This window comes from Mytilus edulis, chromosome 2 (genome assembly GCF_963676685.1).
Source record: "Mytilus edulis chromosome 2, xbMytEdul2.2, whole genome shotgun sequence".
Taxonomy (NCBI): Eukaryota; Metazoa; Mollusca; class Bivalvia; order Mytilida; family Mytilidae; genus Mytilus; species Mytilus edulis.
The window spans coordinates 69,696,804-69,722,806 of NC_092345.1; the positions used below are offsets into that span (position 1 = coordinate 69,696,804).

At 31.9% G+C, this 26,003-nt stretch overlaps 1 protein-coding gene across 5 annotated transcripts in view; it reads left to right on the forward strand.

Moving 5' to 3' along the window:
• Positions 1 to 274: 274 nt before the first annotated feature.
• LOC139512787 (uncharacterized) overlaps positions 275 to 26,003 on the forward strand; it is a 36,339-nt gene continuing 10,610 nt past the window's right edge. Inside the window, exons 1-5 of one of the 5 annotated variants that reach the window (XM_071300700.1) lie at positions 340 to 471; positions 6,870 to 7,141; positions 14,616 to 14,703; positions 23,315 to 23,335; positions 25,800 to 25,820. In XM_071300700.1, coding sequence (XP_071156801.1) covers positions 7,012 to 7,141; positions 14,616 to 14,703; positions 23,315 to 23,335; positions 25,800 to 25,820 — 260 coding nt within the window. In that variant the 5' untranslated portion in view covers positions 340 to 471; positions 6,870 to 7,011. Of the gene's footprint in view, positions 472 to 6,869; positions 7,142 to 14,615; positions 14,704 to 20,141; positions 20,286 to 23,314; positions 23,336 to 25,799; positions 25,821 to 26,003 lie in introns of those variants that run through there. The other 4 variants (XM_071300702.1, XM_071300701.1, XM_071300703.1 and 1 more) reach the window with 4 other exon arrangements.

Genomic DNA, 26,003 nt, shown 5'->3' on the forward strand with positions numbered 1-26,003 from the left:
TATTTACATAAATTGTAAAATTAGAATTAAAATTCCACGTGTCTTTTTACAAGATGACAAGGATTTAGAATTGGATACTATTTAATGAGAACAGATCGATGAGAACGCCATCAGATAAATAAAAAAACAACTGAATAAATCCTCCGTACTATCTCATTGATCGAACTTAAATCTTTACAGAACCATTGTCCTTCAAATATTATTATTCAAAACATAAGTCTATCCGATTTAAAATAATTATAGTCTTTAAGTTTTATCTTTGATCGAATTTACATATTATGTATACAATCTTTTATTTTTAACCGTGTTTATCTTGAAAATAGGTCTCCGATTACTATTACCACACGACAACCGTAAGAGGTATTGTATTCTTCAATTTAGTTTAATTTGATGACACATTAAAAACATATTTTATTGAATGACCATCAAAATATGGATATATACAAACGTGAATGTCTGCTTTAAATCGTGGTAAGTTTTTACTTATTAAGAAGTTATACTGATATCGGTGTATGTAAGAAAACGTGCAGATATTTTAAAAAAATGCGATTATCAATGTTTTTAGATGAAGATTTGCAAATGATAACAATATTGAAAAACTGATATATTTTGTTAATTTCTATGTGGTTTTCTAGTTTTATATAATCGACGAGTTTGATGAGGTAATCTTTTACTCCATTCTTTTGGATATCATGTTCACTAGATATCAGATGTCAGATATCCGTTAACATACGTCAAATGTTCACAATATATCAGATATTAGATATCCGTTAACATCTGTCAAATGTTCACAAGATATCAGATATTAGATATCCGTTAACATTTGTCAAATGTTAACAAGATATTAGACAACATCCTTCATATTTTCACAAAACATTATATGTCAGATATCCGTCAACATCCTTCGTATGTTCACAAGATATTATATGTCAGATATCCGTGATTTTTTTGTATTTCCTGCAAAGTATTTTCTATAAGCTTTCGTTTTTATGTCATCATAAATAACCTCCGTTTACTTATAGCGTTCAAATTATCCATGTATCTATTAAATTAACATAACTAATCAACAGTATATTCATAAAGGGTAACACTGGGTATTACTGTACGGGAATGGATTAATTAATTCGTATAGAATTATATTTGAAGAGCCCAATTCAGACAAGGTCGTTTTTTTCTCGGACTTTGTATGGCACTAAATCTGCTGAATATGTCCTGATTGGTAGTTTAGTCTGGGAATCATGATTTGATGTCAGTCGGTCTCTGGTTGATATCGCAGCAGTAGTTATCATAAAGGATCATGCCACAACTGCTCATTTTTAACTTGTAGAAAAATGATTTATCTATTAAATGATATATATCAAGTCATAGTAAAATATTCAGTAATCTTATAAAACATAACAGCAAGAATCATTGCATTTTCGGCTAGAAAACTAAAATTCCTAATGCGATGGACAAGGCAAGGTTATGTATGTTTTAGTAAATGTATGATTTATATTGGCATTGTTTATTTAAGAAAATGTACACTGTACTATTGCCCTTGCTTCGGTTTTGAATCTATGCAATGAAGAGCATCATACGTGTTGTGTATTGTTCACTATTAAATTGTTATGCACTTCCGAATTTAGATATACGTTGTTTGCTCGGCCTGACTGTGTTTTTCGGTCATTCATTCATTAGCACCGTTACTTGTGCACTTTATCTTTATACATAAAACCGTATGCAATATGTACACTACATGTTTTAAAGGTACGTCCTTATAATTAATGACATGACCACAAGGATCTACCGTCATATTTATCATTTTTAGTTCGACTGAAATACAATTTTTCGTCTGAGACCTCCAATTATGATATTGATATCTGATAAAACGTAGATTGTGGTAATAAAAGTGAACATCAATATACAATATTAAATACCGTCATGTTGACAGTTTCGATTCTTTTATTAAAAATCTAGATTTATTTTTCTATAATGAAGATTGAAGTTTACTTAGTTATTCCGGCATGTACTTAGGCCATTTTTGAACGATATACATATATAAAAGAACCTCTAAAAGACTAACCTTGTATGTAGTAGCGCTTTATTTAAACAGTTCATAAGTATATTTGTCTAATATAGGATCAACCATTGCTAGGTTTTATTAAAAATGGTTGGGTGGGATGTGAATTTAAGTCAAATGAAAATTTTATTTGGATTTACCGGACTGGAGGGTAAATATAGAAAAGTAAACAGTGAAACCATGAAATCATAATTTTATAAAAATACATTCGTATAAATATTTAGTTTGTCTTTGTGTTATAATAAACTTGAATTAAGAAGACTTTTGATTTTAAAAGTAAACATACAGTTCTTTAAAACCTGTAATCACACAACGAGAAAAGGTTCATTAAATATATTGTTCGGTCTATTTTAGACATAGCATGCTAATAACATCAATGAGTTACAGGAAAAAAAATTCTTTATCGAATTGTGAAACATATTTGTATTTTTAAGGATTAATTCTAAATGAAATTTGAAATACACTTCGTGCTGTTGTCCTTTACAAGTTGTAACACTCTTTGAGAGTTTATTAAGCCGCGAGACAAATCTTAAGTGCAGTGACTATATTTTTTCTTGTATACGAAAGAATTTATCGACAAACGACAGTAGCGTACCTTTAAAACCCCGGGTAGTTGTTAGATCTGCATGGGTATTGTTTTGTGTGAAATTTAAAAGTCATGATATTTAGAAGACTTCGGTAAGCCGAACAGTTAAATGAAATATATTTCACTTTTAATGATTTCAATTGCTTCATAAAGTTTTATAATTATGTGCATTTAATAACTAAGTTGTGAAGTGAATAGGATTTATAGTTTAAAATGTAGACCAGCAATTAACAGGATATATGTCTTTAATCGTAAGTATAGCGTAATAACAAGACATATATTATATTGTAGTCTGCTATTGGAATGCAATGATTGTTCGAAAATACTACAGTTTCTTAATTACGAGAGAAAAATCCTATTTTGATAGTACATGTAATGTGATTATTAGATTTCATACCCTAAGGTAGCTTTGATAATTTTGTCCAGTAATGTAACTTAATATGATGCATTAGTGGTCTTTTTAACCAAAATTAAAATGATGATTCTTTTCTTTTGTCTGATTACACCATTTTTAGCCATGTTAGCTGTAATAATGAATATCATTAACGTCTAAGTGGCTTCTGTAACAAAAAATAGTACTACCTGCAATGTGTGTATGCCTCACCTAGATGCATTGTGTTTTTCGGTCTGAGCGAGTGTGGCACCCGTGTACTATGGACACATTTTTGTTTTCTAAATATTTCTTATTCATTCCGAGGGAAAAAAGTATATGTATCGTATAACGAGACCATGTATTATGTTCTATATTTAACCATATTCAGTTAATGCTGTCATATTTGGAAAAGGCATTAGTAGAGACGGGAAAAAAGTCAGTCCCAAAATTAACCTTTCTACATGTTGTATACTGAAATTGATTTTTTTCAAGTAGTTTTTGGAAGATTGTTCAAGTTGTCATAAATAAAAATTGTGAAGTTCATATTATAATTGCTAAAATCTGAAGTTGAAAATACAAACGACTTAATCTCACAAATCCCCCCAGGTTATTGCGCAGAAAAACTATTGAACTACAAAACCTCCTTCTTTTATAATTCAATTTTCAAATGAAAATGTATAGAACTTGAATTCCACTCTATCTGAATTCAATATTTAAACCCTAAATGTCAGAAAGTACTCATAGTTTTATGTATAATATATAATCTCAAAGTCTCCAACTTTGTATGTCATTTGGAGGCCCAAATATCAATAATTCCTAACAGAAGATCAAAACACGACAAAGTTATTCAATTTCTACAAAGACCATACATAGTTTTCAAATTCACTCATAGAAAGGCCACTTAAGCTTGTTATTGAAAGTGCCGGGGCATATAGAATTTACTAGATAGATACACCAAGCTGTTTCGAAAGAAGGGCCAGTTTCCTCCAGACAGACCAACCTTTGAATAATTCTATGTAATAAATGTTACTCAAATGACAAACTATTGCTTTCTATGACATACACTTGAGTAAAAGTGTCCGTAAATTAAATGATTACTAATTTTTGTATCGATCTCATTTATAATGTTTTTTTTCAATCTATTTTGTTGTTTCGTAGCTTTTGTTTTGTTTTTGGCGTTTCAATATTTGTTTTTGTCTTGCTTTTTGTGCATTCATATTCATTATTGGTCAACTAATCAGACTGAATGTTTTATTTGGTAAGTTTCCCGTTTACTGTTTGCCTTTTGATATTGTGTTGTGCATTTATGCTTATCAGATATGGATTTGTTAAATAAGATTATTTTTTTATATTCTGACTCTAATTCATAATGTGAGAAAACTGTCGTGTAATATTAGCTGACATACCAATTATTATTTTTTTTTTGTCTGTTGAACAGAAAATGAAATTCTCTAAAAATTTATATAAATGATTAAAGTTTAAGTCATTGAACCATCAATGAAACAGAAATATGGCAATACAGATAAACACCAAAGATATCCACAGACTGCATGACTTGTGACTACTATACTTGAGTAGTACTTATTTACTGCTTACCGCCCGGCAGCAACAAAGGTCCTCCATTTCTGTGGGTCTTTGGTCACCTTTTCTACTGTTCTCCATGTGTTATTCATGGTCTTCAGTTCTCCGTCTACATTACGCCTCCATATGTGTTTTAGTCTTCCTCACTTGCGCCTTCTTTCTGGAGTCCAATGTAATACCGTTCTGATGATTAAATTTCGATCTCTTCTTATCACCTGCCCAATACATTTCCCACGCCTTCTCGTCAATATTGTACCAATGATATCTTGATGACACTGTCTTAGAATGTCGTCATTGTATATTTTGTTCGGCCAGAAAATGCACAGGATTCTTCTTAAGCTTTTGGTTTGAAAAACTGAATACTTGAGTAGTTTTCTGACAAAAAAAGAGAATTCGGCGGTAATTTTTCCATTTGAAGATTGATGATAAACATTATTTAACATATAATTTAGTTTAATTTCGATCTACTTTTTACTTTTATAAATTAATATAAACCTTTAGCTGTCACGGCACAGTGCATATCTGTATGATTCTTGGATTACAATTATAATTCAAGATAATCTTTGAAAGATAAAGAACTTATTCAACGGAGATTGCATAGATATCTATACAAAATATAGTAGAAATATGTTTAACCCTGGTTTAATTAATAAGTTAATGTGTCGCCATTAATTGTTATTTATTATTCATTATTGTGTAATAATACTAATATTGAAGTTTTCGTTGCTTAATTTAAACCTTGGCCTTAATCTTATTCTTGAGCCTTGTGTAGGAATGAAGCGGACCCAGATTGTACTCTTGGCTAATTATGTTTTTAATTCTATTAATTCTTTAAAATATCTGTCTGGCATTACGCACTGATCTTGTACGGTTATTGGGACTTTTATTCAAAAAGGTAAGTCTGGATGACTTTTTGATGAATAATAATTCTAAATGTTTTTTAATACATTTTTTTAATCTAAATTCAGAGGTGTAAAAATTATAATTTATGATTAATGTAATGAATTCTAAGATGACTCAGTATCGCATAAGTCGAACAACGTTCTTCATTAAAATTCAATGAAAAAGATACTCAAAACGTTAACAAAAAAGGATAGACCATCGAAAACATCAAAATCGAAATACAAAATGTTCTTCTATACAGAGATTTTTTTTTATACAAATTTGGATGTTAGACCTTACGAGTTTCGAGTAATGTTAGTATTTTTCTTTTATCAAATCACACATTCTCCGAATTAAAACTATCATAGACAAATAGCTGCAATCATCAAGTTTTCCCAGTTATTCGCGTTCTTTGTAGCAGTTTTTATTCAAAATTGAAGGCTTCAGTACAATCGTTCGCTGTGTCAGCTTTGTTTTAAAACTTTTTCAAGTTCAGTACTTGTATATCACCATAAATTTGCAAATTGTGTTCCATAAAGAAGAGAGATCCGAATAAAGTAGTTTGAATGTATAGTGAAGATTTTAAAGCACCTTTCCGTTTCAATTATGAAGATCATGACTCCAATATCAATATGCTTTTATACTAAAAAAAACTGTATAAAAAACAGTACTGCTGTAAAATTTACCGATAGAGTTATCGCTCTTTTTACATGCTACAAAACAACCGATTTTGCATATATACTGCTCTTCGTTGTCTTTCCTGAGTGCTTTCTTATGTAACCATTGTCAACTATCAAAATGTTGTTGTATCTGTTTTGTTTTTGATTTACACATCGTATAGTATACTGTGCCCTTGTATTAGAAAGTTAGAACAAAATATTTGACATTTATGAAATAGGCATTTTCACAACGACAAAAAATTGGACCTTACAATCACATGTATTTACGAACGATTTAGAATAAATTATTTAGCACAATCGATTGTTCTGCCCCTTCATCAGAAAAAAAGCCAATATCTTTACCGGAACTCATATTGCATGATAAATCACAGTTAAAGATAAACATAAAATAAATATGAATTCTTAGGAAATCCAACTATTTGACGCTTAAACTTCTGTAAGTTCAATGTTATAAACTGAATATCTCTTAATTTTTTTCACGCGGCTGGTAAATTATTGTCTTTTTGAAGTTGATTGTTGAAAGGATTTTTTTTCGTACATTGTAACTCCGGCAACTTTGATTGAAACACTAATTAATAATTTAAGAACGTAGTAGACATGAAATAAAAGTACAGAAAAGGAAATGCACGAAGAACAAACAGATGTAAAGCAATTCAAACAACAAGCATCTAAAATTTCGATGTTTATCTGAAATTTTGTTTGTTTCAGGAAACACCAATTTGCATACAGATATATTACTATACAATGAAGAAAGTGAATGGTATCACAAGGGTTTGTTGAACGATTAAAGTGATCTTTTTATAAACGGATATTCAGAATTAACCATTTGTGCGAGAAAATATTTTTAAGCATGGCTTCAGTTGTTGAAAATCTAATCTACATGATTCAGAAACATCCAACAAAACGAAATGAATCAGAAATATCGTCCGTCATTCCATGGCTCAGAAAGAGGAGTAAAATGTTATCTTCACAGAATGATGGTATGTATATTTATTCTATTAAGCTGAGTATTTATTTCATACAGATTTTATTTCATTTATATCAATTTTGAAAATGATCTCGTGAAACGAGATAGAGTTATCGCTCTTTACATGCCAAAAGAATTGACCGACTCCTTATTGATATCCATGAGTGACGTTTGAGGTACACCGTTCATAGATGTATTGATTCTATCATAATGTTATCGTATTTTCTTATTATGTTTTAGGTCTAATAGTATATTGGGCCCTTTGATAATGAAATTCATCGTTTGAAAAAAAAAAAAAGAAAAAAAAACACGCGCCAGTGTTGGTGGATCAGTCTGTTTCTCGATGAGGGGGAGGTTATAAGCATAAACCTGTTTAAGTTATATGTGGCCTCTTGAACTTTGATTTGATAAAAAAAAAAAAAAACTTATTGCGTCATGATAAAAACAAAAACAAAAATAGCATAAAACTTTTTTAAAATTTGTTAATTATAACGGGTGTTCAAAAGCGGTGATACAATTTTATAAGTTACTGTAACGAAATGCATACCATGCAAAACTTGATTTTTTTTTTATATAAACATTGATTATTATATATTTATTGTTCACAGACAAATAATTTATGAATATTCCTTCATGAGAAATATACATACACGTACTTTTGAAATAAGGTTCTTGTACAAAAAAGGTCAATGATCAATTATATTGGTCATCCGTTCAAATACCCCCATAAAACTGCTTAAAATAGAAAAATATTAGCTCAGCTGTGGTATATAGTTTGGGAAACAATTAGCAGATTATTATTTTCTCTATATATATAATTCATATTCATTAAATTCATTACTTTGTTATTTCCCTGCGTTTACTTTTAAATCACTTTAATTATTGTAATTTAAAAACAAAAATCAGTCTGTTTCTTCGATTCTAAACATCTTGAATAAAATTGACGCATTATTTTCTTTTCTCCTTTAGAATTTCACTTCGTGATTATATTGATTTTTGAAAGAACTTTATAAAAATTTATGTAAAAACTATTTGCAGTCTCGGAGTTCGATATTATAAGATCTAAGTAAATGTTTACCGACTGGTCCTGAAAAAAACTTGGTACTGGTTTTGTACATACCTGTGGTAGATATAAATACCTAATATTGGTTATCATACTATTCAAATCGTAATACAGTACAAGAGAAACAGTTTACCCCCCCCCCCTTCCTAAATAAACCTAACAAAACAACTCAAATGATCTCATATTTTCAAAAGACCGATTTCATTGATCCGCAACTTCTCTGAAACCATACAAGTCGGAAGTATTTGTGTCATGAGGTATAAATGAAGTGTTTTATACTTCCTAACTTTGTCTTTGAAATTTTGTTTTCACAGAAAATGCCATTTTTCAAAGAAAATATCCAAAGTCGTAGACCGTTATCGATCCGTGTCTTAAACACCACAGTAACGCAATCTCGCACTGCCGGCGAAATTTAAAAACTCTATGTTTCAACACTTGCCAAATTGTACCACGAGAATCCACTAGTTATATTTATATTGGAATTAATATCACTTCGGCGTGTTGCATTTGCGCCGATTTTTTCTTTCATTTGCGCCGATTTTATTTTCATTTGCGCCGATTTTTTTTTTCATTTGCGCCGATTTTTTTTTTCATTTGCGCCGATTTTTTTTTTCATTTGCGCCGATTTTATTTACAGGTAAATTCCAGGTGAATGTTATTTTTCATTTACCATCAAAGACTTCTTCCGTTAGGCTCCAGTCGTACAAATTAAATGTTATGAATTGTCAATCAATTGGGATAGCTTATTTACCAATGTCCCTTAATTTGTCTTTATACTTTGTGCTTAGCTCAACAGACTGGATTTTCCTCCACCAGTTCTGAGCCAGATGAGAAGGACAATAATCTATTCTACATTGTGGAAAAGCATCAAAATTGCGTTATGCATTGCTTGTTCAAAGTGAATATGCATAACCTATTTACCAATGTCCCTTAATTTGTCTTTATACTTTGTGCTTAGCTCAACAGACTGGATTTTCCTCCACCAGTTCTGAGCCAGATGAGAAGGACAATAATCTATTCTACATTGTGGAAAAGCATCAAAATTGCGTTATGCATTGCTTGTTCAAAGTGAATATGCATAACCTCTGCCACACAGGAAAGATGTTTATGACGGCAGAGATCGTAAATTAGTTTCCACATTGATTCATAACGGTGTTCATCTTCCGCTGGTAAGCTGACATATATTCGAGATACGTAGTTTCCATTTTTACATCCGTGTAAAGTATGTAACTGTTATAGTATTTCGGGCATCACTAAAAAAGTTCCATCTATAAATATTGCAGACATATCATTGCAAAGGCATTCAAGATTGAGGCGTTTAGAAAAAAATAAGTATTCCTTTCTCGCGATCATTTGAACTGTATGGCCAGTACTTACTCATCTATGTTTAACTGTAAATGCAATTGGGAGCAAATTTAAAATCGGCGCAAATGAAAAAATGAAAATTAAAAAAAAATCGGCGCAAATATCATACGCTCTATCACTTGTATGATACTAGTAAGCAGTGTTGAGGGTAATTAAAAATATAATACCCACTTAATAATGTCGACCTTTTTCAACATACTACCTGACGAAGGTTAATCCAAACATGCACAGAGAACGCATTAAGTTGTTGATTTTTTTTGTTATTCTAAGTTATCAATGGCATCTTTGTTTAAGTCAAATAGAAAATGCCAGCATCACTACAATCAAAGCATATTGAATCAGTAAGGACTACGAGGTAAGTTAAATTTAAAGAAACCATATAGACTCCCCTGACCAATGCTCGATAATCCGCTACAGAAATGTTTTTTTTTATGAAAATAAAACACTTTTGAATAATTATATTTGTTGTATTTATACCTTAAAAAGGGCTTTACAGGAAATGTACATTTCCAATGCTATGAACTTAATGGGAAATTAATAGCAGACGATAAAGCGACAGTGGTGAATCGAAGTTGAAAAGATCGCTCTAGGAACCAATTAAAAAAACCTTTTAGGAACTATTTAGTAGTTAAAAATAACATGGACCAATTGTAAAATCATTCAGAATTCAAATGATGTAATTCCTACAGTATTATTCAATCCAGGGCATTTGTAACGTCATTTTTTGTTCCCATAGAGCCCCTTTATATTTTCATTTGACCGCAGCCATTTTTATGTAAAAAATATATTTTTGGTAAACTTGCTTGTCCCTTCATGTATATTCCGGTTTGGGTGTTTCATATGTGTTTTCGTGGTACTGCAATGTTTGTACCCAGTCCGATAATAATGAACTATGTACGTTTATTACGAAAAAAAATAGTTTTCCGTACAATACACAAATTGATAAATTTTAGAATCTCTGAATTTCTGTGAATAGATTACCATTTCAGTAAAAGTTAAATGCCAATTATCAGTAAAATGTTCATTTTATCAAATAGACTTCATAGTTCTTATTTTATTTTTATTCTGAGGTTTTTATAACATTATCGAGAACTGGTGAAGTTGTTTTCGAATTTGGCATATTTTTAGCATGTGAATCAAGCATGCCCCAAGGTGACATCATAATAGGAATTAAACAACCCAACAGGTCCTTTATTTCAAATAAGGTCAACTTTGATTAAACAAAAGGTCATGCATGAGTTTGCATGATTATGACGGTAAACAGTAAAAACCAGTGTTAAATTATCGAGCACCGGCCAGGAGGGTCTAGAACTTTCCCCATTAACAAATATTTCAGCTGAACAGAAATCATACGTTTTCTAAAAAGGACGACAGTTTAATTTCACAATTAAAATAAGGATACTCATCGCTGCTGTTAAACGTATATAAAAAAAGAAGATGTGGTATGATTGACAATGAGACAACTGTTCACAAGAGACAAACTGATACAGAAATAACAGCTATAGGTCACATTACTGCCTTCAACAATGAGCAATGTCTACCGAAAATTAAGAGATAAAGGCCCCGAAATCACAAATGTAAAACAATTCAAACGAGAAGACTAACGGCACAATTAATGTAAAAAAAATGAACAGAAAACAAATATGTAACACATCAACAAACGACAACCACGAAATTGCAGGTTCTTGACATTGTCATGGGACAGGCACATATATACAGAATGTGGCGAGGATAAACATGTTAGCGGAATCCCAACCCTCCCCCAACCCGGGACAGTGGTTTGACAGTACAACATAAGAACAAAAGAACACATTTTAAAAATCAGTTGAAAAGGGCTTCACTCATCAGATGGACAAAAAGCAGAAATACATCCAACATAAACACAGAGTTGACGTGGCCTGTAAATTATAAATCCCAACAACAAAAAGACACTATAGTCTTGTTTCTGTTGATGAAATTTAGAATGGAAATGTTTGATGTATTGGACTTGTTTTACTTTTTGTTCATAAGAAATCGAATGCGCATAATATTATGTTAAAGAAAATATGTTTAGAAAATTTATTCATTAGCGTGAACTGAATGTCATTCATTTAAATTGCAAGTCTTGCTATTTCTATCAAGTAATTTTGCAAAGATTCAATGAAAGACGAGGTTTAAAGTTCAAAATTTAATTTAAATTTCAAGATGACTACGGTGTTGAATGACAGACGAAAGACATTTACATACACACATTTTAATTGCATTCAATTAAATTATCGGTGTCAAACTTAATAAAATACTAGAAGAACTCTTGTTGATATGTTTTGGCATTTTTAATTATCTGAATTCTTTACACAAGGATTTTAAATTCAAAAATAAAAAGTTATGAACTTTAGACTAAGAAATAAATCTTGTAAAATATATAACAACTTATCTTTTCATATGCTAATCGAAATCGTGTAGAACAATGTCTTCTTTGCAACATTATAAAGAATTATATATAAGTAAAGTCTGAAGAAGGAAAAAGATGTGTAGCATCTGCCTTTATACTAATTTAACTAAATGTTCACACAGATTATTTAATAGTATTTAATTTCCAGACCTTTAGAGGGCATGATTCGACTAAGGGAAGTAAAATAATCTTTACTTGATAATTCACTGAATATAGATATTAAACACCCAATTGGATGTTGCAGGGACGAGTAACGTCTTTATTGGTATATCATATACAACACTGATTTGTGTCAGTCTGAAAGTAATCCAGGAGACATTAAAGTTTTTATATGTTTTGCCGACTGGAATTCTTGGAACTTTCTAAAAAGGTGTTAATGCAGACAAGCAATTTAAGAACATACATAACCAACATTCGAATTTTGCTGACAAGATGCGCGAATCCATGTAACCGTGGCTTATCGTAGTGTTTACCCTGAAGGTTAAGTCTATTGGAAAGTGCAGTTGAACTTGCATGTTAAAGAACCCCTTTGTCCATCTCCTCTTCAATACCTGTTCTCGATCTGTGTCATTATCTTCAGATACATAGATTATATATCAATACTAACTGGAAAATTGTATAAACGTAAATTTATTTTTGTCATAAAGAAAACCATTGCATTCATTTTCAAAAAAGTTTGTCCCTGTCATATATCTAGCGCGCCGGACATAGTGCAAGGCGGTTTGGTGCAACGATATCTCAGTTGCATGAGTACGAATCCCGGCCAGGGAAGAACAAAATGTTTCTTCCGCAAATTTACAGATCTAAATACAGATCCATTCACATCTAAAATATCTAAACCGAATTTCATCTAATGCATGCAAATAAACCATATTATCTCAGACTGAAATATCAATCAAGACACTTTCAGCGCATTTGTTGTCCCTGCAGACAAAGCCCCAAATAACATCGTTTTTGTCTGTAAAAGTCACTACATTAATTGCTTGATAAACGAATTAGGTATAGACAATTCACTTGGAAACTCAACATATACCCTCACGACACTTACCAAAGAGGAAATCCTGGATAATCATAGGTCTGTTCTTTGTTCCTTTGGTATTTCAACCAAAGATGAAGAACTGGATCTTCCATCACTGTATTGGATACCTAAACTACATAAGTGTCCTTACAAACAACGGTATATTGCTGGGTCTTCCAAGTGCTCCACGAAACCTCTTTCTAAATTATTAACATCTATTTTATCAGCAATCAAAGATGGGCTTCAAAGTTATTGTGAAACTGCCTATTCTAGAGGTGGCGTGAATCAGATGTGGATACTTAAAAATTCCAAAAATCTTTTAGAGTACATACAATCTAACTCTCTTTCATCTTGTAACAGTATTAAAACATTTGACTTTTCTACTCTTTATACAAGTATTCCACATTCCAAACTAAAAGACAAATTGAAAGAGTTGGTATTACTTTGCTTCATAAAAAAGAATGGCCAACGTAGATACAAGTATCTCGTCTTAGGGAGGGATAAATCATACTTTGTAAAGAATCACTCTGATTCAAACAAAAAATTCTCTGAAACCGATATTATCAAGATGCTTGATTTCTTGATTGACAACATATTTGTAACGTTCGGGGGACGTGTTTTTCAACAGACTGTCGGCATCCCAATGGGAACAAACTGTGCCCCTCTACTTGCCGACTTGTTTCTTTATTATTATGAGGCTGACTTCATGCAGGAACTTCTTAGGAAGAAAGATAAGAAGTTAGCAATATCCTTTAACTCTACTTTCCGCTATATAGATGACGTTCTTTCACTAAACAATTCAAAATTTGGTGACTATGTGGAACGCATCTATCCCATCGAATTGGAGATAAAGGATACTACAGATACAGTTAAGTCGGCTTCATATCTTGACTTACATCTAGAAATTGACAATGAGGGTCGGTTGAAAACAAAACTTTACGCCAAAAGAGATGATTTCAGCTTTCCAATTGTGAACTTTCCATTTTTAAGTAGCAACATTCCAGCAGCACCTGCATACGGGGTATATATCTCCCAATTGATACGATATTCCCGTGCTTGCGTTTCCTATCATGATTTTCTTGATAGAGGGTTACTGCTCACAAGGAAGCTATTAAACCAAGAGTTCCAAATGGTGAAGTTGAAATCATCCCTTCGTAAATTTTACGGACGCCATCACGAGTTGGTTGACCGTTATGGAATAACCGTTTCACAAATGATATCGGATATGTTCCTTACGTCGTAACTACAATTCCCTTCCCTTTCATGAATGTGACCTACCGAATTAGACTATTTACCGGATTTGTAATCACATAAGCAACACGACGGGTGCCACATGTGGAGCAGGATCTGCTTACCCTTCCGGAGCACCTGAGATCACCCCTAGTTTTTGGTGGGGTTCGTGTTGTTTATTCTTTAGTTTTCTATGTTGTGTCATGTGTACTATTGTTTTTCTGTTTGTCTTTTTCATTTTTAGCCATGGCGTTGTCAGTTTGTTTTAGATTTATGAGTTTGACTGTCCCTTTGGTATCTTTCGTCCCTCTTTTAGTGTAAAACCATCTCAAATTGTTTGAAAAAAACCCACATTACCTTGTAATCTTCTTTTATTTCAGCTGTCCTTACAGATATAGTGAGGCACTGTGAACATCAGGTAAACGAACGTGATGACGTCATCATACGCCAAGGAGAACGTGGAGACAGGTATTATTTCTTTACTTTATACTCAGAAATTCGTATATGTAGTTTTTATATATTTCTTTCACTGATATAATCGGAGTATATAACTTTAGTAGTCTACACACATAATCAGCAGTGTATGTAAAGTGCAGATCCTAAAATATCATTTTTACTGTATATGCCATAAATGTCTAATGTAGAATGATAAATAAACAGACGAACTTTTTTTAATTTTTGAAGAAAATGAAGAAAATTAGTTAAAATGTATATGTTCAGAAATACATAATACTAATAAAACAAAGTAAGAGATGCGAGCGGGGTTTTATCGCGCATAAAGCCATCCAGCTGTGAAATATATACCAAAATAGGTGAATATTTAGGACATTTCACGAACAGATCGTGCAGGTGCTTTATAACTAACATGTAAGATGTTGTTGCAGTAAAAAATATTCATTTTAATACAATTATTAAAGTTGTGTAACGTAGAATATGTTTTGTCATTCAGTTTCTTCATATTTAACTAAATTCCACTATGATGATTTCGTAATGCTAGTCATGTTTACTGTCGAATAATGATACTATTCTTTCATTTTCACTGTGGAGCGAATCATTAGTATTGTATATGCGGTGCATTTTCACTGTATACTTTTATTTTTTTTATCTATTACAGCTCATTTCTTTACGCATGTAGAGCAAGACTTTAGTTGATTTGCTTGCTTTTTTTTTTTATTGTATAATCATTATGCCCGCGTCACACTGTCCCGATTTTTACGCCGATGGCAACACGATTATGAAAATTTTCAAAATCGGGACTGTTCGTATCCAGATCGGGCTATTCGTAGTGCCATCTTTAACCATCGTAGAACCATCGGCCACTTTTTCTAGCCTTCGGGGACAACTTCGGGAAGGGTTCTAAATTTTTTAACATGTTAAAAAATCCCCGAAGGTGCATCCGATGTTGAGGGTTCGTATTGAGTTCGTATCACCATCCTCACCATCGTAATGTCACCGGAAATGCATCTTTGAACATCGTATTGCATTCGTGTTTCCATCGTTTCCATCGGGCAGTTTTGGCATAACGATGTCTACACGAATGAATCACGAAGCTACCCGAAGGTCTTACGATGGCAACACGACTTCGTGAAGACCTCGTAATCCCGTCGTGATGCCATCGAATAAAAGTACGAAGGTGAAAAGATGGATTTACGACGGCAATAAATCCAGCTAAATGTAAGTTAATTTTCGCACTTAAATACATTTAAAGTGCCATGCGCGATATGCACTGGTCAGTCTAATACGACAGTTAAGAAAGACGTTCACAAAACATGGAGCTCATATCATATGATTCTATGAGAACAAGAAAGGCGACAGCGTTGTTTCTATTAATTCAAATGGAACAAGAAGAGCAGGTATTACAGGCTCGGGATTTACTTTTACAAATACAATATTATTTTTTGTCAATTTTTCATATCAAATAACATAATGAAAATCATAAACGCGCCTCGTATACCAACACTGCAGGTACACGTATATAGGGAAACCAACTTTTTCTTCATTATTCTAATTTTTTATGTATCGTCTGAGATGTTGTCACACGAATGTTTACTCCATAAACATTTTGTTTTCTTTATGTCATATTTTGCAGCATTTGTTGCTTTCCCCACATCCTTCCTTTAGTCTATATTATTATGATATTCTCCTGGAAAGAGCTGTTTTTGAATAAACCCATTACCTTACCTTTAAGATAGATCAGTAAACATGGGCATAATTGTGGGTGATTATTCAGACTAGTGCACACATTTTACAGTTCAAACAAGGCAATGCCGAGCGTGGCATCCCCTCGTATGTAACATATTGGGGACAAATATGGACACTATATTTGTATATGACACATGCAGAAAATGGTAAATTGAATACGCATATTTGATACATAAACTATTTTTTTTAGAAATCAACCAAATTATTCAGTAACTGGAAAGACCCACGGTCTTCCGTCTTATGATTAAACCAAAAATTAAATGTACAATATAATATATATTCAATATTGATCAAACAATTTAAAACGCGTGATGCCTCCGGCATGTAATTTAATGCATCGTAAGCTGTACAGACATCGTATGGCCATCGTGCCATCATCGCAATCCATCGTGTAGCCTTCGTGATCAATCTTGTAGGCTTCGGCTGAGATATGAAGCTTAAATACCGTCTTCGGTTAACCTTCGTATGTCCATCTTTTGTTATCGTATATACTTTCGGTACCCTCGTATAGACTTCGTTATTCATCGTACTTGCTTCGGTCACTTTTTGGTATTTTAACGAGATCGGGACTAACTTCGTACGAACTTACAATTTTCGCATTCGGGTGTCCATCGTATATAAAAATCGGGACAGTGTGACGCGGGCATTATGATAACACCCAATTTAATTCAAATATTAAAAATACAGGTTAAACTATGCCTATTCATATTGTTTAAAAATGTCAATCTTATTTACAAAGCTTGTATAAACAATTTTACAAACAAAGCAAGCAAACCAACCAAAGTTTTGCTTTACATGCATTAGGAAATTAGCTGTAAAGCCTTAATTTAGCCGACTTGCTCAAACAATAGATAAAGTAAGAGAAAGATTTGATAAAATTTAACTTACGGAGGAAAGTTTGGTTTTAAAACACTCTAATAAATTCAATAGAAATAACATTTATTTCAAATGTATTCAATTTAGTTTCTTATAAAGCGTATAGGGATCTTTATCCTTATTTTTTTTATTCATTTCACCACTAATTACGTACATCTTTGTTTTCCCGTTTAAAAGGTTTTACACTGGAGCCCTTTATAACTTGCTGTTCGGTGTGAGCCAAGACTCCATGTTGAAGACCGTGTTTTGACGTATAATGGTCTACTTTTATAAATTGTGACTCGGATGGAGAGTTGTCTCATTGTCACATACGACATCTATATATGGCTCAAAAACGAAACGAGACGGAATGAAAAGGGATAAAAAAATCCACGCTACTTTTTTAATATTTTTATAATGGGCTTAATATGAGTCAAAATAGAGTAAAATAGTGGGTCGCATTTGGGTATAAGCGTCACGCCGGATTGCCGATTTTTTGCAAGCGTGACAGGTGAAAGTCAAATGATTGTGTAGTGAAAAACGAGAAATGAAGTCTAGCGGGACACGGATAATTACAAAAAATTAGAACTGCATAGTATAAGCGGGATACGGGAATCTGACAAAACAATAAGCGGAATACGGGAATCTGCCAAAACAGTAAGCGGGATCCGGGATCAGAACCCCCCAATGAGACCCCAGAATAAGATATTTTTGTATATTCATCCTATTGTTACAGTCATGCCTTCAATAACAAATGTATCCGATGCATGCATTTTTTTTTATATTTTTGGTCCCTTTTTCAATTTTGTGGTGTCCAAATTTATAGACAAAAGTCCTTTAGTATAGATATTTAGAATTCGTTGACATGCTGATTCTAACCTTGTATCTAGTTTGGGGATTTTTTGCCTAGTTGCTGAAATAGCCCACATAGAGTTCCAAAGGGTTTAAAATCAACAAAAATGAATTGTAGCATGCATTTTGTGTACAATAACCCAAATGTGCATGGTTTTACCTCTGCGGTAGTATCCATTCGCGGATCTAGAATTTTTCATAAGTAGGGGTCCACTGACTGCCTAAGAGGGCCCGCTGCTGTCACGCTCCAGTGATTCCCTATATAAGTTAAAATCAAGGAAAACGTAATCTGAAGAATACAATATGACATTTTGAAAATCGCTTTTGTTACAAGTTTGAAAAGCTATATATTTGATGAAGAATGAATGAGGAGTTTGTATTTCAATTTGAAAATACATGTATCATAAATCCTAAAGTCATCAACTAAGTTTTTTTTCATTTGTTGCAAGTGCATTTATCACATAATTGTACAATAAAAATTCCTCGCATCTTTGAAAATTCTACATTAATAATGACTGCACTAACAGTGATAATGCATCGCATCTATTATAGTTGAAATGGATCGCTTTCAATAATCGATATGCTATATTATGATGCTTTTATAACACTTATTTGAACTTTAATGCTATGTTTGTATATTATAAAGACATATCGCAATGAAAATATGTTAAAACTTAACTTAAAATCCCTTAACTTGATATTTTCAAAACGTAAACAAATTCAGTTTTCCCATGATCCTTTATTCTACAATAGACATACCCGCATATAACAGTAAAAATGAACTGGCTGGATTCGCACTTTATATACACTGATCAGTATATCAGCAAAATGAAGATCTAATTTTATTATTTATCTTCGGGGATTGAATTGTTTCTGTCTTTCTTCACAAACTTCCTTATGTTCATTGTGTACTGACATAAAGGGTTACGTACTGTGTATTCTAATTTGAATTTATTTTTAGCAATATTATTACGAGTACTTTCACATTTAAAGATCCCCATCACCATACGTAGTCTTAAAATATAAATGTTACAACTGACATCTGTGCTATGTAAATTGAACTAATCGGATTTTGATTTTATTACAAATAAATTTAAAAGGGGATCTCACGGTTGTCAATTTGAACTAACAGTTAAGTTTTGTTCTGTGGTAAGTTCAAACAGATTACATCGACAAAATTTATGTTTAAATTTCATCGATAAGGGATTAAAAGTTATCAGTGAATTCATGTGATATTTAAACATTTAGAACAAAACACAGATAAATCGAAGGAAAGATACATACATCAATAAGACGAAATATTCCCTATATGAACGTACAGAAATATTGTAATATACCTAACTATTCCTATGAATTTATCAATAATTATTTATTCATTTAATATCTACCTGAAATAAATTTACATTTCTATTCCTTACGAATTTCCACAATATCAGGTCAGAATTGTAAATGTGTACGGTTATTACATCTGGTTTATAGAACGTACTTCTTAATTTAGCTTCTTAATCAGATTTGTTCAGCTTTTTACTATCATAATACTAATTGTTGGAATGATGATAGTTTTGCCAAAAATACACCAATTCGATATAACGTTATTCATATTTTTTCTAGTCTAAACTGTAGACTTTCTCCCATGGTTACGTATACTTTGATTTAGTGTATTTAAATATACATATCTTGCTTTATTCATATCAACATTTTTTGCACTCTTCAATAGAAACAACCATTACCTTCTTCATAGGGGATTACTACAACATAAGAACAAGATATGCGCTATTGTAAAATTTATTCAGACCTTAATTTTATACCAATAAACGTCTGTATAAGACTGACTAAGCTTTTGTCAGCGTGAATTTACCAATTCTGTCCCTATCTTATCATACCTAACCAATACTATAGATCTCCAGACACGATCAATGGGAACAAAATATAAATCGAACGTATACAGTAATGTGTTTAACAAACCTTAAAATCTTATTTAAACAAACTTCTGATAACTTCGACCTGAAATACGCTAGAGTCACTCGGAGAATTTGTAAGATATGTAAATTCATACATCAATTTAGTTGTTTAAAAATTAGATAAAAAGGAAGTTTCGACACATTTAAAGGGATTTATAATGTTCTGACTTGGTGTGCAAGGTAAGAATAGTATAAAGTTCTCAAAGTTACATGTAAATTATGTCTTCTGAAAAGTTTTGTTTTTGTTTTAATCTCAGTTAAAACTTTGGGTTAAGATTTAGTCAACTTTGGGTCATTTTTGTTATCTTTTAGTTAGACATTATTTTGATAAAAGATTATACACACGCACATAATTCTGTTATGATCATTTACCCTGTATTACCGTCTATTATAACAGCAGTAAAAGTTTTCAAAAGAAGTGTATTTATCTTCAAACGATGTAAGAATAACTCCATGTTTTGAATTTTTAGCATTTTTTATTTTTGTTCTTGCTCCTTCATGAAGGTTATTTAAAAAAAAAGTGCGCACAGGAATAATATTATACGGGCTTGTTTAACTATCACTGGGTCGGCAATGCTTCTGGCTGACAATCATGTCCATAGTGAACTATGCACCGAGAAACCAGTGCAAAAATATATACATTTCGTTAGTAAATCTTTATTTCATTAAAATAGTACAATTTTTAATAAAACAATGGTTGTAACAACGTTAACCTCAGACGGTTTTGGCTGTACTGTTAAGACCCTTTTTGGTTTCATGCCCATGTTCGGTTGGTATTTTTGGCTGTCCGAACTTTAGGTCTTGACGGTACCCAATTAAAGGTATTCCTTTGGTGCTTTGTAAATTAAGTTATGTGTAAAAGGAAGACGCTTATCAATCTGTTCAGAAACAAATCACAATAATGTAAGAAACTTCAAGGACACATATTTAGCTGTGGTGCTGTGCATATAAGTAATCATGATTGTAACTTACTTATTATGATTAGTTCATCGAACTCGCTCTTTATTTTGGTTCGTTTGTTTATATGAACAACTGAACAAAACTGTTGAGCAATTTCGGAGGACTAATTTCAATTAGATTGAAATCGATAAACTGTTTTGAAAATGGCACACCGGTTTAAAATAAATACCTTGGAAAATGGCCCTTCCACTTTAACAATCTTTTATAGGGATGTAAAAGTGTTTGGCTTGCGCAATTTCTTACTACAGAATTCTTTCTACCAAATGTCATTCATGCAACGGATTTACAACCAAATAAACTACAAAAAGGAGCATAACATACTTAAATTGAAACATAATTAGACAATTATTTGAAATTTAAACATTATGAAGATTATCATTTTAAACAAATCTCCAAACCAAACCAAACGTCCTCAAATTAGTTAGTACGAAAGTTCTTGAATGTGTTTTTCACAGAATCTTCAGATGCATTATGCACAGATCGATTCGGTCGTTATTCTAGGTGCGTTCCTCATTTAATATTGCAATAAAAGTGACCTTCATTTTCTAAATGTCATTTTTACAGTAATTTCTTCTATACATGAAGTTGTTTAATATGTTGTTGATTTAATTTATCATGCATTTTGTACCTGTCGAGAATTTCATAAAATATTTAATCTTGCGCCGATTTGATGGTAAAGTAATGAAGATTTATTGCATACAAATCTATTGATACGCATGTTGTACAAAGTTGTAAGTACTTTAAAAAAGAATTTATCACGCCAAAGGACTATTGAAAGGGGCATTGATAATTTTGCCATCAGTGGTGATATTTCATTATACTATATGTTACTGTTTGTTAAATTCAATTCAGCTGCAATGAGTTTACTTTTAAGTGGATGATAAATCTGTATAGAGTTAATTAAAGTTTGTTTGTGAAGTTATGCGAATCCAATACTACAGCCAACATAATGTTTTTATGATAAAAATTTTATTCAGTTGATACTCTTTTGATAAGAAACGTCTGAAAAAACGCAATCCTTAGGTGACGAGAGCATAAAGTATTTTTTTTTATACCTTTCGAGGGGGGGGGGGGGGGGCGGAATTAACTCTCAAACAAGAAATTCTTTGAAAATAAGTAACCACAACCAGTACTGAGATGCCACTAGCCATGGGAATTCAGTATGCGATAAGTATTTCATCAAGTTCTTGATCCAAAATCTATTCATGCCGGTATTTGTTTTCATGGCCTTTCTGTATGGGAGAAAATATATCTAACAAACATTAGCCTGACTACGAATACATTACCATATCCTCACTTAAATATATATCTCCCAATTGATACGATATTCCCGTGCTTGCATTTCCTATCATGATTTTCTTGATAGAGGGTTACTGCTCACAAGGAAGCTATTAAACCAAGAGTTCCAAATGGTGAAGTTGAAATCATCCCTTCGTAAATTTTACGGACGCCATCACGAGTTGGTTGACCGTTATGGAATAACCGTTTCACAAATGATATCGGATATGTTCCTTACGTCGTAACTACAATCCCCTTCCCTTTCATGAATGTGACCTACCGATTTAGACTATTTACCGGATTTGTAATCACATAAGCAACACGACGGGTGCCACATGTGGAGCAGGATCTGCTTACCCTTCCGGAGCACCTGAGATCACCCCTAGTTTTTGGTGGGGTTCGTGTTGTTTATTCTTTAGTTTTCTATGTTGTGTCATGTGTACTATTGTTTTTCTGTTTGTCTTTTTCATTTTTAGCCATGGCGTTGTCAGTTTGTTTTAGATTTATGAGTTTGACTGTCCCTTTGGTATCTTTCGTCCCTCTTTTTTTAAATACTGTACAAGCGAGTGCATTTGACCATAAACTAGAAAATAAATTTTAAATCATTGAGATTTGTACTTGTTTGTAGGACAAATTATGATATCATTTTGTCTAAATTGAACTTGTTTTTGTCATATATAATAGAAGGGTGTTTTGTCATACGGTTTGATATATTCATTTCCAATCATTAAGTCACCAACTTAATTTTTTTCAGTGCGCAAAAATGTTCATGTTAGAAAATAAAATGTGTAATTTAAGTGTGTGTAACTATGTTAATATGTCTGACCATCAAGATTACCTTGAGTTAGTGGATGTACCTGTGTTTTTGTTCTATTTCTCTGTGTGTTCTAATAGACATGTTTAACCCTTGTGATATTCCATTCCCAACTGTATAGATCCTCTTATTTAAACTCGTATTCTTTGTCCGACAGATATTCTTCCGACGAAGACTGGTACGTATATTCCGGATGTGGGATGATTTGATGTTGCTATAAACGCTTTAGTCATGTAATTTGTCTTTTTTTCAGTGTATTTATGCTGTAAAGTATTATTTTATTTACATATCAAAAGCAATGTTTTCTAATTGAGTTATGAATTTCACGATGACTTCACATCGATTGTGCAATTGCACGATCACTTGTTTTAACAATATTAAGTTTGGTATCCTATTTGATGCAATAAAGGTTTTGTTTTAACAATCACAATTGAAGAATATACTTGCTTTTTGAATGAAACGTTACGATGTTCATATACATTTGAACATTTTCCCCGTGTGTGTGTTTATGTCTGTTTTGTTTGCAACTTTACACATATGATTCATATGCAAATGCATGAGCAATTTTTTATATTAGAAATTTAATTTAATTTCTTTTGTAATATAATTCCGGTTTCATCTTGAACAATTACACATTTTAATTGTAATAAGCTTTTTATAGTAATATGTAATTAGAAAAAATTACTTGTGCCATTAAATTTGCAAATATTAGGTTGCCATTGTTATCATGGGGAGACAGTGACCTATCAAGCTTGTAAGTATATAAGAGTGGGTATAATGTTTGGTGACGGAACACAGATCTGAGAACCTTCCCATTACCCATAATGCTTTTATTCAAGTTGAGCGAAGAACGGTTAGCACTGTTGCAAAATACCTTTCCTCCAAACTTAGAAGTTGCTTCATTTTGTTTGTTAATACAGATAAAATCAGGTGACTTTAATTTACTGCTTTGATCTGCTTTTGATCAGAGATGTTAAAAGTAAAATTAGAACTTGCTTTTATTTACAAGTTACTATGTGCTTTTCCCCTTTCCCCGTAGAAAGCAGTTCCAGTAGTGTTAGACTTGCTTGACACCATTTTCAATATAGTTCTGATTAAATGTGAGTGATCTTTATGGATAAGGAGATGGGAATTAAATCAATTTAAGTATATTAAAAATAATGTTATAAGTAGAAAAGAAACAAGCTAGCTATTCACGTCGACATTCATGACTACGATAGCTTGTACCATGTAAATTAATGATGACTTTTGCATTTAAAATTTCTTTTCTGAAAAAAACCCAACAAACACACGATTGGTGATGGAATGTTGTTTTGGTAAAGGAATGATTTCCATGTAATAAATTAACCAACATATTTTGAATCTGAAATCTTAAAAAAAAAGTAATGAAAGTAATAAAAACCACCAAACAGTATATTACTGGAACATGTACATGAACGTTGTTTAAATTTAAGAAGAGATCCACTCAATTACAGTATGTTGTATTTACTTATATTGTTTGATCAGACATTACTGTGCTGAATTCTTATATAATTTTCTAGTACAATTATCAGACGACAGCTTTGACAAACACATGGGTGGAAAATCAAATACTAAGCACGAATAACGGTATTGAACCCTTTAATATTGACAATTCATATACAATTTGATATTATGCTGGAGTTACTCAATATACCAAATTTTAAAAATATGCATGTCAAAATAAATAGTTTTGTCTGTAATTTACAAAAGCTAATTTGAATTAAATTACAAACTAGTTTAAACATAAAACCCTTTATTAAAGTTGTAGAACTAAAGACGTCGATATAAGCACTCGACCTTTCAAAAGCAAGGTCACAAGATCTCAAAACTCTACGATATTGAAGTATAAGTTAGAAGTTTTCTATAGAGTACAATTAGTAACAACAATAACATACGTAACCAGTCATAGGTATTTTAAATCTAAATAAATAAACTCAAATTCATCAGATTGATAAGTTAATGGGACCCATATAACAAGTATTTGGTTTAAATAGAAGTATTGAATAATTCAAATAAACACATTTTAAGGAGACCAATTAAGCTGTCAATTTTAAAGGATTTTAAGTCAACATAATACTTATGACTCTTATACTGTGTTATCAAAACTCATGATTTTATATTGGATCCATTTCGATATCAAATCAAAGGGTTGTATGATTTTCTATTGGATCCATTTCGATATCAAATCAAAGGGTTGTTAAACCTGCACTTAAATTGTAAGAGCTAGAATATAAATATAACATTTGTTAAAAAAACAACATTCTACAATTATAGTTCATAACAAATTTGCATTTTAAAAAGCATTGCTACTCAATTAAGACATTTAACATTTTAATTAGAAATTTTAGACGTTTAATGTGAGAACTCGCTTGTATCTTGTAATGAAACTCCAAACGCAAAACTTCCGGTTATCATTAAAGTTTGATTTAGTTTTACTCTATTTGCCGGTGCTTCATTAGACAGTTGCATTTGAGCTTTCCACATGTTCACGTATATTTCTAAGCATTAATATATGGAATTCATGGAGAGAAGGAAATGTTCGAATAGATCTTGAAGGGACTATTTAATTCTTATATGTTACACAATTAAGCAATTACTGAAGAATTGACTATTTGTTATAGGGATCCTGATATAGAGCCACGGTAGGTATACAGTTGGTAGACGATACGTTGCTAAACCTTACAGATATATAGGTTTTGATGAGTGGATTGTAAATGCATGAAATATTAATAAGTCTTATGTAAATGTGAGACAGTGAAATGTTTCATATGTAACATACAAGATTGTTTTAAACATTGCTTAAAAATTTACACATCTCGCATAAT